General features: G+C 38.3%; 1 protein-coding gene and 1 pseudogene across 1 annotated transcript; one reads left to right on the forward strand and one right to left on the reverse strand.

Moving 5' to 3' along the window:
• Positions 1–4,736: 4,736 nt before the first annotated feature.
• SMIM10L1 (small integral membrane protein 10 like 1) lies at positions 4,737–8,301 on the reverse strand. Its single transcript, XM_014565545.2, has one exon. The coding sequence runs from the start codon at positions 8,133–8,135 to the stop codon at positions 7,929–7,931; it is 207 nt and encodes a 68-aa protein (XP_014421031.1). The 5' UTR covers positions 8,136–8,301; the 3' UTR covers positions 4,737–7,928.
• Positions 8,302–11,689: 3,388 nt separating this feature from the next.
• Positions 11,690–13,464, forward strand: LOC102511052 (annotated as a pseudogene).
• The last annotated feature ends 1,040 nt before the right edge of the window (positions 13,465–14,504 follow it).

Consider the following 14,504-nt stretch of genomic DNA (forward strand, 5'->3'; position numbering starts at 1 on the left):
ACCAATATAAAGATTTAGATTTCTAAACTGCATTCATTATTTTGGACACTACACAAGGAATTTTCTGGATGGGGGTGGAGGAATTGGGTGAAGGAGGTCAAGAGGTACAGACTTCCAGTTATAAAATGAGTAAGTGCTGGAGAAGTAATGTACAATGTGATGGCTATAATTAACACTGCTGTGTGGTATATTTGAAAGTTGCTAGAGAGCGGATCGTAAAAGTTCTCATCACAAGGAAAAAGACCCTTTTGGGGTGGCTATACGAGATAATGGATGTTAACTACAGTTATTGTGGTAATTATTTTGCAGTGTATATGTCATTATGCTGTACACCTTAAACTTATACAGTGATGTATGTCAACTATATCTCAATAAAACTGAAGGAAAAAATTTCTTAAAAATTGTCACTGGGATTATCTTGTTTTAGGAAACTCTAATCACACTAGCTATATTTAGGTTTAATACCAAGGATGATTTGCTTTAGAACGTATCCCTTTCAGTAAAAAAAAAAAAAAAAAAAAAAAAAAAAAAAAAAGGTTAAAAATTACTTTGTGGTTAGAAATAAGCATAGTTTTAGTTTTTAGCTTTATATTTCAATGTTACTAAACTTTTCTTTAATGACCAAGATGACAAAAGATTTAAACAGCTATGTCTAAGCCCTTGGTTCTCAGGAGTGGAATTTAGCAGTAAATGTCTCATTAGGATTAAGTCCTCACTTCTCATGTACTAATTTTGGAGAGATGAAGCTGTAAGAAGCAGGGGGCCTATATCCTGATCATAGAAGCACTGAAAATGAGTGTTGAAGGATGAAGGCTGGGTTAAAGGCCAGGCAGTGACTACTGATGGATTTATTGTGTTCTCCCTATTAAAATGGCATTTAGAGATTAAGCTCTGTGCCTCCCTTTGCCATAACAAGAACCTGTGTTACAGACCCCAGACACGATCCAAGAAAAGCTACTACTGTCACATCCTTACCTAATCCCATGCAATCTGGAGAGAACTGGATCCTATTCTGGGACCAAATTACTGAGGACATAAACTAATTATCAATGCTGATCGCTTCCCCCTAAAATAAACTTTTTCTAGTCTTGGATGTAACTAGTTTTATTTTTTTCAGTTTGCCCATACCTGAGACCAGGAGGGTTGCAAATAAAAACCTGTTTCTAATGTCAAAAGAGGCTTGTGCCTGAGCCCTGCCCTAGGCCTAGAACTTAAACTAGAAAGATATTTAAGTGTTTAAGTCATATCTTGAAGTTTACGGAAGGAAAAGCTCCCAGTGGAAATCTGCATGGAACAATACAGATATCAGAGTGGGACAGTGTGAAATCTCTGATGGCTCAGGTATTTTGTCTGCTGCTTTGACCAATCTCATGTCCTCTGAGCCAGGGGCTCAGGAGGGCATGGGCAAAATCCATTCGTTCACTAGTCCACTCACCTGTGACACTGGTTAATGCTGTCTATGGCGAACTGTGCCCTGTGGATTGCCCAGGATAAACTTTTATTTGAAAAATGGATCAGATGCTTGGTTTGATCAATTCAAAAAAAGATGATTTTTTTGGAGGGCAATTATTTGCAGAAAAAAAATCAAGAGGTGACAGATGCATTATTTTCAATTTTAGTAATTTGGAGGGACACCAATGTAGATACAAGTTCATGAGACAAAGGCAATCCCCCCCTTTTTTATTGAAGTACAGTCAGTTACAATGTGTCAATTTCTGGTGTACAGCACAATGTCCCATTCATGCATATACATACATAGAATGTAGATTTGTTCTCATATTCTTCTTCATTAAAGGTTATTATAAGATACTGAATATAGTTCCAAGTGCTATACAGAAGAAGCTTTTTGAAATCTATTTTTATATATAATGGCCAACATTTGCAAATCTCAAACTCCCAAATTTATCCCTTCCCACCCACCTTCTCTGGTAACCATAAGATTGTTTATTATGTCTGTGAGTCTGTTTTTGTTTTGTGGATGAATTCATTAGTGTCCTCTTTTTTCTTTTTTTTTCAGATTCCACATATGAGTGGTATCATATGGTATTTTTCTTTCTCTTTCTGGCTTCCTTCACTTAGAATGACAGTCTCTAGGTCTATCCATGTTGCTGCAAATGGCATTATTTTATTATTTTTTATGGCTGAGTAGTATTTCATTGTATAAATATACCACAGCTTCTTTATCCAGTCATCTGTCGATGAATATTTAGGTTGTTTCCGTGTCTTGGCTTTTTATGTAGTGCTGCTATGAACATTGGGGCAAATGTATCTTTTTCAATTAGAGTTCCCTCTGGATATATGCCCAGGAGTGGGATTGCTGGATCATATGGTAAGTCTATTCCTAGTCTTTTGAGGAATCTCCATACTGTTTTCCACAGTGGCTGCACCAAACTGCATTCCCACCAGCAGTGTAGGAGGGTTCCCTTTTCTCCACAGCCTCTCCAGCATTTATCATTTGTGGACTTTCGAATGATGGCCGTTCTGACTGGTGTGAAGTGATACCTCATTGCAGTGTTGATTTGCATTTCTCTGATAATCAGCAATATGGAGCATTTTTTCATGAGCTTATTGGCCATTTGTATGTCTTCGTTGGAGAATTGCTTGTTTAGGACTTCTGCCCGTTTTTGTATTGGTTTTTTTAAAATTATTACTAAGTTGTATGAGCTGTTTAGATATTCTGGAAATTAAACCTTAGACAGAGGCACTCTCTTAACTTGTATGTCAGTCAGTACCTCTACTTTTGGTCCCTTGTTTAAATGAGTTAGTTTTAAAAATAACCTTCCATGTGTAGATCTAAACTGACCTCTGAATTTTAAGGCTTCTATTAATTACATTCCTCTTTGACCTCAGTTTGAGATGCTTTTTCTTTTTATCAATTTGAAAGCTAAAATAGTCTTTTGAAAAATAGCTTTTTTCAGATTAAACATCTTCTTGTTTCTTTACCTGTCGGACATGTCTATTACTGTGCCAGTGATTTCAGAGCCAAGACATTCTAGGTACAGCATTTTGTTAGTTATTTTTGCCTTTCGATTCTGTGATGATTGATTTTTCCTCATTTTGGTTCATATGAAAAGTTATGCCCACTCTCCCTCACTCAATATATGAAAGTCCTCCATTTTTCTTTAGTATTCATTGATGTACTCCACCACCAGACTAAGTCCACATATTTGGTGCTTGAAAACATAAGGATAATCAAGAATTTGTAATGTTCACTGCAGATCCCTAATTAGGACAGAAACTGGCAGGAATGCCCTCAGGTATACTGCAACTGAGATGTACTTTACTAAGAATTCCAGTTTCTTCATTTGCTGTAGGCACTCAGGGATGTTCTTTGGCCTTTCTGTTCTCCCAAGAGCATTGCTGAGATTTGTATTGAAGGAGTGGGGAAAGTGAGGACTTGGCTTCAGCTGCAAAAAAATTCAAAACCTGAGCTGGTGGTAATCCTGCTGGGCAACAGGTTATCAAGTGTTCTTGCTAAAATTGCAAGAAAGTTCCCACACTCATGGTAATCCAAGAAGTGGACTGATGTGACTCAATCCAATCCAGCTGTTGGAAATTCTGATAGTTACTGCAGGTTTTTTCCCCTTGGTCCACTTGCCCGGAACCTAAGAAATCTACTTGTCAGACCACCTTTCAGGTTCAAGGTTTCTGACACTTCCTCTCCCTCTCCTTTGTGCTTGTATCTCTAAACTTTCCATTCCTACCCTTTTACATCCATGCCTAAGTCTTACTTTCTTTCTTGACTCAATCAGATGCCACTGATACTCCACCAGGAAAAGTCCCCATTAAAATTAGGCTGCAAAATTTTGTAACAAAAAATTCAATTAGGCCTCCCCAGGACAGCGATGAATTAGCTTCAAAATTCATGATTATGTCTGATCGCTATTCTGTCACAGAAAGGAAAGTGTTTTCTTTCCATCTTAGGGAAAATGTTCTTTCCCCTGTCTCCTCCATCCCCTTCACCCCTGTCCCCTGCAAATAAGCCAAATGACTTTTGGTATCAGAGAGTATACAATACTTCAATTTACATGTCAGATCATGTTAAGCTATATTCTAATACAAAAGGCCCTCAGTTATTATGTTTTAAAAAAAGATATCAAGTATTACCCAGGTAATATTTCTGTTTGAGAAAAGCAATGGGATTATTCAGAGTTATCTATACATTAAAAAAAAAAAAAACAACACTGAATCCCTCATCAAATGTATCATTAGGAATAAACTTGAGATTCACTTGTGGTTTGGCCAGTTACTATGACCTTGGGGAAAGTTACTTAACCTCACTAAATCCTAGTTTCCTTATCTGAAAAATAATGACAAAAGTATCTTAGGGTACACATGAGAATTATGGAGACAATGTAAGTAAAGGACTTTTCACAGTTCTGGTAAGTATTAAAAACTCAATAAAATAAATAAAAATGCTGATAGTGATGATATGCTTTTAGTAAAGTAATCACATGTATTTTTATCTCGAATTAAAGAAAACTCTTAAAAAAAAAATCCTGTCCCCTAAATGTGAGGTTATATGCTACTATGATCACTATTTCTCTTTAAAGTGTAACAGTCACCATCCCCCAGCATTTTTTGGTCAGTTAAATGCATAAACAAGTTTTTCCTTTATTGATCATAATTATGCCACCTCTTTGCTTCTTCAAGTTTGAGATATCTCTGGACCAGTCAAAAGTCATCATGGCCTGAAAAATCTCCGTTTATGGGTGATAAAGTAGATGACTTCAATATCAGGGGCAAATGTATCTTTATTTCCTTTATTGATTGCTATGTGCAGAAAAACCAACTAATCTGGCATTCATTCAACAGTTATTAACTTATCTACTTTGCATTAGAAAGTTCTCTAGGCTGGGGATAGAGCAAGGAACCAATCTTTGGCTTCATGGATGTGACTTGAAAGGATGCCAAGAGGGATAAAATTACTTGTAAATGAGAGTAAAAAGTGGTCAGTAATAAGTGGTCAAGGCAAAAATCTTGTATTCTGCTGTGGGACGCTCCATTGAGTTGTAGGAGAAAAAAATGCATCTCGTCTTAAGAGCAATGGTGAAGAATAGATGGTAAGTCATGGAGCTTTCTTTAGGTTCCTACTATAAACTTGCTGATACTACAGCCTGTAAAATTTGATAGGATACGGCATCTTCCCTCAGAGAGCTTCTAATCTAGCTGGAAGATGTAACAGTAAATCCGCTGAAGTGCCTTAGTTTCTTCAGTGTAGCAAAAGACTAATGTTAGGGAAAAAGGTTGAAGAAGGCACATGTTCACTAGCCACTCAAACGGAGCATCCCAGCATGTCACCATTCCCAGGCTAACGGCAGCCACATTCTTTCGTGTTAGATTGGGACATTAGTGCTTCTAGGAAATAGGGATGCCCACCGTGTGTCACCCTGTTGGCAATACCACATTATCTCATCGGTCCAATTGCACTTCCAATATTTTAGACCAAAATGTTTTAGTTCTTGTGCTTTCACAGCAATACATAATTACCAAGGAAAAGATGACAGTCCAGGAAACCTGTCTTCTCAGATACATTGTTTAAAGTCACATTTTGATAATTAATGCACAATTAGGCACAAATAAGGCAGCCTATGAAAATGGCATGGGTTGATATTAACACATCTCTTAGAAAGATTAAAAAAAGAACTCTAATATGGTCAGGAGCATCTGTGAAAAACTTAATGAAAAAAGTGGTCTAAGTTTAGCCTTAAAACACAGGTAGAATGACCACAGTGGGGGAAAAAAGTAAAAAAAAAAACAAAACAAAAAACTACAGAAGAAAGAAGAAAGTGCAAGCAGGAAGAGGAAGATGTGCTCCAGTTTGGCTGGAGATAAGAAATGAAGGGCAGGAAGGACAATAACCCAAAGCCACACATGGTGCTGGAGGAGGCTGCCAGCGGGTGCTGGAGAGGGGCACTTACTTTACAACTCTAGAGTACACTTGTTTGTTGGACACAGTGCGTGGAATACAGAATACTACAAGTAGTTTAAATCTTTACCTTGGCAAATGATTGTCCCTTTAAGCTCAAATGTCTCACATGAAATCTTCCTGCAGGGTCTTCCCCACATCTTGAGGGTCAGTACCCTGCAAATCTTCAGGACTAAAACCCTCCACTGGAAAAGCAGGGGCTCCATATGAGAGTTTGTAAGTTTTATTTGCAAGTTAATGAGATATTTTATTATAACAAGTATTCTTTATTGTGTATATGTCAAGCACTAAGTCAGGTTTATTTTTAATTCTCAGACTGACTTTTCAAGGTGGGTAGTTTTACTCTCATTTAATAGAATTGAGGACACTGGAGTTTAGGCAGATTAATGGACTCACCTGGACCACAAAATTGGTTTGTATTTTAACCCAGGTCTGCCTGATACATACATTACACACATGGCTAAGAAAAATCAAAAAGACTGGTAGTGAAAAACAGCAGTCCTCCACCGGTCTCTGCCCATCCCAGATTTTCCTTCTTCAGAGACAATCACTTTTAACTCTAAGCTGTTTCTTATTGTACTTCTAAACAAATGTTATACTGCTTTTTAAAATCAACTTTTCTGTATCAAATTTTGATTTGTTTTCCATTACATACACATCTCTCTCCTCTCCAACTCCCCCACAGTGATACCTAGTAATGTTATAATGTGTGTTGTGTTTACATAATTATGACTGACTTTCTGACTAATGTTATTCATGGTTGAGTTAAGCGGGTGTAGTACTTGAAAAGCTTTTTATTTTTCCTGGGGTTCATAATTACCTCAGTTTTGCTCCCTTAATTAGAAAAAAACTTGCAGACGACTAATTTGTCTCCAGACTCTCTAAAATAATCTCTTGACTCTATATTCAACACAGCTGGTAATCTAACATTTTTCTTTTTGAGACATTCCACCTGAACTCTCATCTTAGGCACTTCTTACTGACCTCATGCTGTTCTCCCTCTCCTTCCTTTCATACAGTTATATTACTATTTTAGCAACTTTATGGCTACTCTTTAAATAATAAAATGCCCTCTTCACCTGTCGACAGAAGACTGTATCTCTCATCTTCCCACTTTATAAGGACTACTACCATTCCATGTACCTTTTCAACCCCCCTACCCCGCCCCACATCCTCACTTGTAAACCGTACTTTTACATCATGAAGGCTGATAACATTTGCATTCAACTTTGTAACCATAATCAAGCATTCTCTTAAAAAGATGAAAAACATAAACAGCATTAACAGCATTATGATAATTTAAACGTTAGTCAGTACATCGCCAAGCTTTGTGCTATGACTGGATTTCCTTCTCTTTGGCTCCAAGGTCTTGAACTGCATGCTACTTACAGGGACCCTGAAACAGAGGCCCCTTTCTTACACTCCAACCCTCTGTTCAAAATCCTGCAGCATTTTACATTGTTTTGTATTTGAAGGTTGTGTTTCCTCTACAGTTTTTTTTCCTACTGAAAGTTTCTGATTGTCATTGTTTTCTTGTGTGGGATGAAGAAATATAAGCCTTCCGCAGCAAATCCTCAAGATCTTCAGCTTCTTACTCATTCAACGTCCTGCTTATTGTATTCCAGTCTCACACTCCCGAAATTGATGGATTAAATTAAAATGGACCATGAGCTCGTTGCACACTTCTGTCTTGTAAATTTTAGTAGCCTTCCCTTTTTACAACGCACCCCGTTCGTCCTGTTTTTATTTCAAGGACGCACAGCTTCTTAAAAAGCTCCCCGTTCCCGGAATCGCGAGTTTCCTCCTCCTCTTTGGGCAGGGTCTCGGTGACAGTCCCGGAGTCGGGCTGGGAGCTGCGAGCGGCGAGCGCAGCCGCGGACGGCGCCCAGGCACTCTCGCGAGACAGCGGACCTCCTCGCCCTCAGCTCCGCCGCGCCGCGGGGCCTCCTGGGAGTCGGCCATCATGCAGGCCCGCCAGGCCAGCCGCTTCATCAGGGCGCTAAAAGTGTACCTGCAAGCGGATGTTGAGGACCACGGAGCCCGCGATGTAGAAGTACGGAAAGTTCATGCGCAGCTGCCAGGCCAGCTCGAAGAAGGCGAGCAGGGTGCGGGAGAGCCCCTTGCAGAAGACCCCATACGAGCTGGGGGCCGCGGCCGGGGTCGAGGCCCTCAGGGCCAAGGATGACGGAGCCGCCGCGGTGGCCATGGACCTGGTGTCGCCGCTCGCGCGCCGAGGGTGTCCGTAGACCCGCGGGCCCCGGACTGACGGCCGTGACCGGGAGGGGCCGGGGCGAAGTGGCCGCCGGGCCCACACTTTACGCCTCCCGCAGCCGCAGCTTCTTCCCGAGCCGTGCTGGGAACCGGGCAGCCGCTGGCGCTCCGCCCCTTCCTGTCTGCTGCTTAAAAATGGTGTTCAGCGTTTAGAGTTTAACTCTTGGTAGGTCCGGAACAGGTCATTTATATATACATATGCCAGACAGTTATTTTAACGGCATACACGAAAGCCATACCTTTTCATTTTAAAATGAAGGAAGGAAGCCAAGTAAAATTATGTAATTTGCCCTAAGGCACCACTTAAAGCCTGCATTAAAACTCGGGTTTGTCTGCTTTGTGATCTGGGCCAGGACTCTTACCCTTTTGATTTCGTAACATTAACTCTAGAATTAGGTCAGGATGATCTCCTTGCATAAGCCAGTTTGGGTATAAAGTCTCCGTATTAATAACATAACCTAAAGGATCACAATCTCAGGCAATGGATTTCCTGTGTCTTAGGACTTTCAATTGCAAGTGTCAGAAAGTACACAGTTAAGCAAACACACACATACGTACACATATATACTTTTTTTTTTTTGCAGTACATATTATACTATATACAGTATCAGATTTCCACCCACATAAACCCATGAAAAATCCAGATTAGGTATGGAGGCTTCTGTCATTTCTGCATGGAGTTTCACCTGTAAAATAGGTGGCTAGGCCCGAAGGCTTGGAATGGTACTTATATTTACTTACAAATTACTCATACCCTTAGGGTAACATCATAATGGATCGTCCATAATCACATAACATTTCTGGTGTTTAAATGATGCGTTTCATTAACTTCTATAATCACCTATGTTCACTAGTAAGCACTGTATTTTTCCTCATACACAACCTGTACATTCATGAGTTATTCAGACATGTGACCTTGATCATAACCTTCAGATTACAGTCTAGTTCTGAAAAGCATTGTTCAAAAATCCCACATCTTACCCAGCACTGATTAAATCTAGTTACTATTCAAAGCACATTAATGTATCCAGGAAGACACTGTATGCATCCTACTGATGATAAGACTGGTACAGATAACATGCCAGTGTGCAATTTGTAAAACTCACTTGTGTATCCTCAGCTAGAATTTCTTTTGCTACTTTGCTGTACCAGTACCAACCCAGACACTAGACAGCACTTGGAGAAACTGATTACTGGTCACTTAAGACAACTGAAGTACTGGTATAGAGACTGAAGAATAGTATAAGATGATTTATCCTTCCTGAAAATTCAAAGAATAATAGAGGTATTCAGGGTCACAGAAGTCATTAAGTCCCTGGATCTTCCATTTCCAATTATATAAAACTATGTGGACTCGTTCTTTTCCACCCTTCTTCTGCTTCCATGTCTCCCCCTCACCTCAGCTTTGGTTAACTCCATGAAAACAAGGTCTTCCTTTGAGCCCATGGGGAAAACAGCAAACATTTACTTATAATGTGGCTACGCTGATGTCGTGTTCCAAGTGGAAAGGAATTAGGCAAAAAAAGAGTAGTCGTGAACTTCCTTATCCATCCTTCTCTGTGGCTCCAGGTTCCACCCTCTGAATGTTCCTCATTATTCTCCTCCTTGGCGACATCTGAAGTGGATGTTGGGGAGGATACCCCCTTGAAGGAGGTACAGATTTCAAGGCTATGTCCCAATACATATTTGGAAGTCAGTCATTTAAATATCACAGCTTTTATTAAGTCAAACTCGTGATTTATTTGACAAATACAATCGCTGCAAAAATTTGCTTCCAGTCAGTTTCATGTTCTACATACAAAGATGTCCATAAAGATTTGCTTTACACAAAAGTAAATGTCTCCTTTAATTAGTTACCTGAGTAATTAATCAATTAATTAGCTTACATATTCCATGACACTTTCTCCCACTTCAATGGCAGCTATCTAGAAGCCATCTGAAGCTATGGACTTATGTTAGAAGCTTCCTCCCTTGATTTTGCTTTTGCTGTAAGAAATAGTCTCATGTTTACCTGAAAAGTCTAAATGGGCCTTTGATAGGGATTTTTCTTCAGTGTCATTACTGTTTCAGACCTAAGAGCTGTGAGATTTTACAATTCTACAAAACACAATTTCTGAACTCTTCCCTTCTTTTTCTATTTGCAAGTCAGTCAGTTTATTTCTTTCTCATCTTGTTAATATACTTTCATAAATGCTTTGGAGAATGACCCTGGCATACCATTTTAGTTCTTATCAACCACTTCCAGTAAGGCCATGAACTCATTAAATGTGGCCTGCCTCAAAGTTGTTGTATGTAACATCTTGAAAGAGTTTGTCACTGCGTAATGGGGGTCTGCATGTTTCCAGCCTTCAAAATCTGTTCATTTTTGCACCATTCAAATGCTTCTAAACAAATCTCACTTTTAGTTCCAATTTTTGCATTAGGTTGGGTAGACAAAGTGCTGCCACAAATAGGCTCCAAAACATAAAATGAGTCATACACAATATATGCTCTTAGTATTGCTCTTTGACAAATACTGATGTGTCTGAGGAGCCTTCTCTGTGATGTTACCCAGAATTCAGGTTGATCAAAAGCTTGCCGTCTTTAACATGTGGCTTCTCAGGTTGCCATGGAGTCATCCCCTTTCCAGACAGTCCAGGGCAGAAAGGCATATGGAGGCACGTGCACGGGGAGATTTTGCAGGGGGGACAGACCCATAAAATGGTGCACATAATTTACACTCACATGACATTGTTCAGATTTCAGTCATATTGCCACAACCATCTGTAAGGGAGGCTGGGAAATGTGGCCACTCTATAGCCCAGAAAGAAGAGGAAAGCATGGAATTTAGGACATGGAATTTGGATGGCACTTAGTCACATTTCAATTGAAAAAGCCAATAAGCTACTGTAAAATGAAAGTCCTCCATTTAGAAGTATGGTATAATTTGTCCATGTCACGTTGATAATTTGTATAGGTCCTTACATCAGTCTTGGATTCTATTCGCTATTTCTTCATAAATTTTAAAGAATTCCAGTTCACACTGAATGTTCATTTCTTCATAAAACCGTAACTGATCCTGCTCTGTAGCATTTGTAGACTCCTTATGTATATTGCCAGTCTATTTTGCTTGTAACTTCTGATTTAGCTCCCATAATATTACATACTAATATTTATAGTTATTTGTTGTGGGATGTGGTGGTACAATTTGAACTATAAATAATTTCCTTAAATTATTCCTACAAATCATATTGCATCTACAAAAATACTTGATAGGCAGAAGGATCTTATTAATGAGTGACAAGTAATGACTGAAATATATACATTTTTTCCCTAGCAATTCCTATTCAAAATCTAAAATATTTGAATTCAAGTGTATGGCTCAGGGGAGATGAAAATATGAAATAGTGGAAACCAGTCTCTCTAATATTTGCATGTTTACATACCTGACTTCATCCTTTTGGTCATTAGCGCAAATGGGGAACTGCAGCCGGTGTCAAGGATAAGAGAATGTCGTCGGCGTTTACTCTGGAACTTATACAGCAACTGACTGTAAGTAATAAGAAAGAGATTCATGAAGCTTTGTATCTGTTAACAGAACTGTTTTGTTTAGCACTGGAATTTAGTATAAATAGAGTGAACTGTTCTTTTTGTGATGATCTCTGTAACTATATTACACAAGACAATTTTGGCTGTACTTTCTGGAATTATGATGAAAAGACTAAAGAAAGCATCGTGAATGTCAGTTTGTAACTGTTTAACTATACGGTTGTCAGTGAGGCGCAACATGAGAAACATTTTCATTGAAATGTCAGTGGGAATGAAAGTCTCCATTCTGGGAGTGGCAACAGGAGAACTGATCTTAGGAATACTGGGAAATGGGCTCACTGGACTGGTAGTCTGCATGGAATGGGTCAAGAATGGGAAGGTCTCATCAGCTGATTTCATCCTTACCAGTTTATCTGTGGCCAGAATCAGTCAGCTGTGGGTAACACTATTGGATTCATTTATAGTATGGCATCTCCACACGTGTATGCCACCGGCAAACTAGTGAAAGTGTTCTTTGGGCACTAATGAATCGCTTAACTACCTGGTTTGCCGCCTACCTGAGCATTTTCGTCTTTCTTAATGTGATCAGTTTCTCCCAGTTTTTTTCATCTGGCTGAAGTGGAGAATGAACAGAGTGGCTCTTGTGCTTTTCCTGGGCTCTTTGTTCTTACTGTCTGTTACCCTCCTGATGCGGGACGCTCTTGGTGAGTTGTGGGTGAATAGCTACAGAGGACGTGAGAGAAACACGACTTTGTATTTAGATGGAAGTAAACTTTTCTGTCTTAAAAGCCTTGTTCTTCTTAGCTTGATCTGTGTTATCCTGTTCCTTCTCTCCCTGGCCCCTTTGCTGCTTTTATTTCTCTCCTTGGTGAAGCATACCAAGAATCTATAGCTCCACCCGAATGAATGGAGAGACCCATAAAAGGGCCATGAAAATGGTGACAACCTTCCTCCTTCTCTTCATCATTTATTTTATTTCCACTCTAATGGCAAGCTGGATTTTTCTTAAGGTACAAAGTTATCAGGGCATGATGTTTTGTCATGGTGATTTCAATTCTCTTTCCCTCAGTTCACTTCTATGAATTTCAGTTTTTGGACTAGCAAGCTAGGGTAGATTGCCTTGAAACTACTGTGGTACCTTACACTCTCTCTAAAAAAAGCAAAACCTTTAGCTTAATAGACGTTTTGAAAACATTTTCTGTATTCTATGGGAAAACCCCTGAATAGAAGACCTTGTAGGTTCACTTTTAACTTCAACATTGCTTCCATTGGATCCTTTTAGGTATTGTTAAATAGATGAAGTTCCCCTTACCACATGCTCCTGCCTAATCATATTTTCTCAAAGTCATCTGACATGATAATGTTCAATTAAAAGAAATATCTCTGCTATAATAACACTTGCTGGTAACAAAAAATTATTTGGGGCATGCGGAAGAAGAGTTATAAAAAATGTACTGGAATATTAATAAGTACATGTATAATATACACTGCAATAGGAATAAATGTAAATGAAATCACAGTTGTAGAAATGGAAAGAGCAATGTAATGTAAAGGTAAATTTAAAATTAGAATAGTAAAAGGATTTATAAAATGTTAAGTGTATTGTAAGTGAAATAAATCTTTATATAAATATAGAAGTATAAATGTTAGTCTGATGTTACTAATTTTGGAAAGGATCTGAAACACCTGAAATTTTTATACACTAATAATAGAATTATACATTGGTAAAACAACGTTGTGCAACAGTATGGCATTATGCAATTAAAGTAAAAATGCTTAACCTAAGGTATTCATTGCACTCTTATTTTTATACACTAAGAAATCTTTGGTACATGTGCACCAGGATATATATGCAAAAATGTACATATTACTCTTTTTCTTAATAACTGAAATTGAGAAGTTCTACAAATGTCCATCAGTGATAAAATGGATAGATAATTTGTGGCATCCTGATACAATAGAATACGACACAGCAATGAAAATGGACAAATTAGATCCATAATATGTTTTAGTTCTTTGCTAAAAAAAGTCATAGAGATAGAAAGGTAAAATTTAAAGTCATAGTACACATTTACTGTAATGTTTGGATATACGTATGTATATGTATTGCTTCTTTGACTGATGTAAGAGAATAACTCAGATTCATTTATAGTAAGTGAGAATGCAAATAGGCAGGTGGGAGAATTTTGCTTGCTAATGATGCCATTAAAATATGAAAGACAGATAATGTACTACTGTATTATCAAATAGAGTATATAGGCATACCCTTCTGAAAATTCAATAAATGTCAACTCCTGTTTGTTTACCATAATTTTTAGAATGACGTAAAGAAAAAAATAGCAAGTAAATCATTATAAATTTGTTGGTTTTAATATTCTTGACGAAGTAGTTAGTAAGGGTATTCTTTAAAACTAGCCCTGATGATGAGAATGATGTTAAGTATCCTAAGACCATGGAGAAGAATAGCAGTGTTCTCCTGTGGCAGGGAATTCCGACACTTAGAAACCTGCATGACCACACATCTGTCAGCTAAAGGTCTTCCATTTAGCTACTAACATCATCATCATAATTATCACATTTAATGATTTATGTGGATTACACCATATATAATGATTTGTATTTGAAATGTTTACATACATAAGTGGAAAAATGTCTAAATGATTTTCTAAAGATCATTATGGGTACGTCACCTTAGTGAATAGCAAAGTTCAAATCAAGCTGTATACATTTAGAAATTGAGTGTTCTTTAGTTTAAATGTATTACTTGAGCAAATTA

The sequence above is a fragment of the Camelus ferus genome, chromosome 34 (genome assembly GCF_009834535.1).
Source record: "Camelus ferus isolate YT-003-E chromosome 34, BCGSAC_Cfer_1.0, whole genome shotgun sequence".
Taxonomy (NCBI): domain Eukaryota; kingdom Metazoa; phylum Chordata; class Mammalia; order Artiodactyla; family Camelidae; genus Camelus; species Camelus ferus.

Excerpts from the sequence above, each read along its gene's own strand:
- SMIM10L1 (XM_014565545.2), bottom strand. The coding sequence starts at position 8,135 with ATGGCCACCGCGGCGGCTCCGTCATCCTTGGCCCTGAGGGCCTCGACC.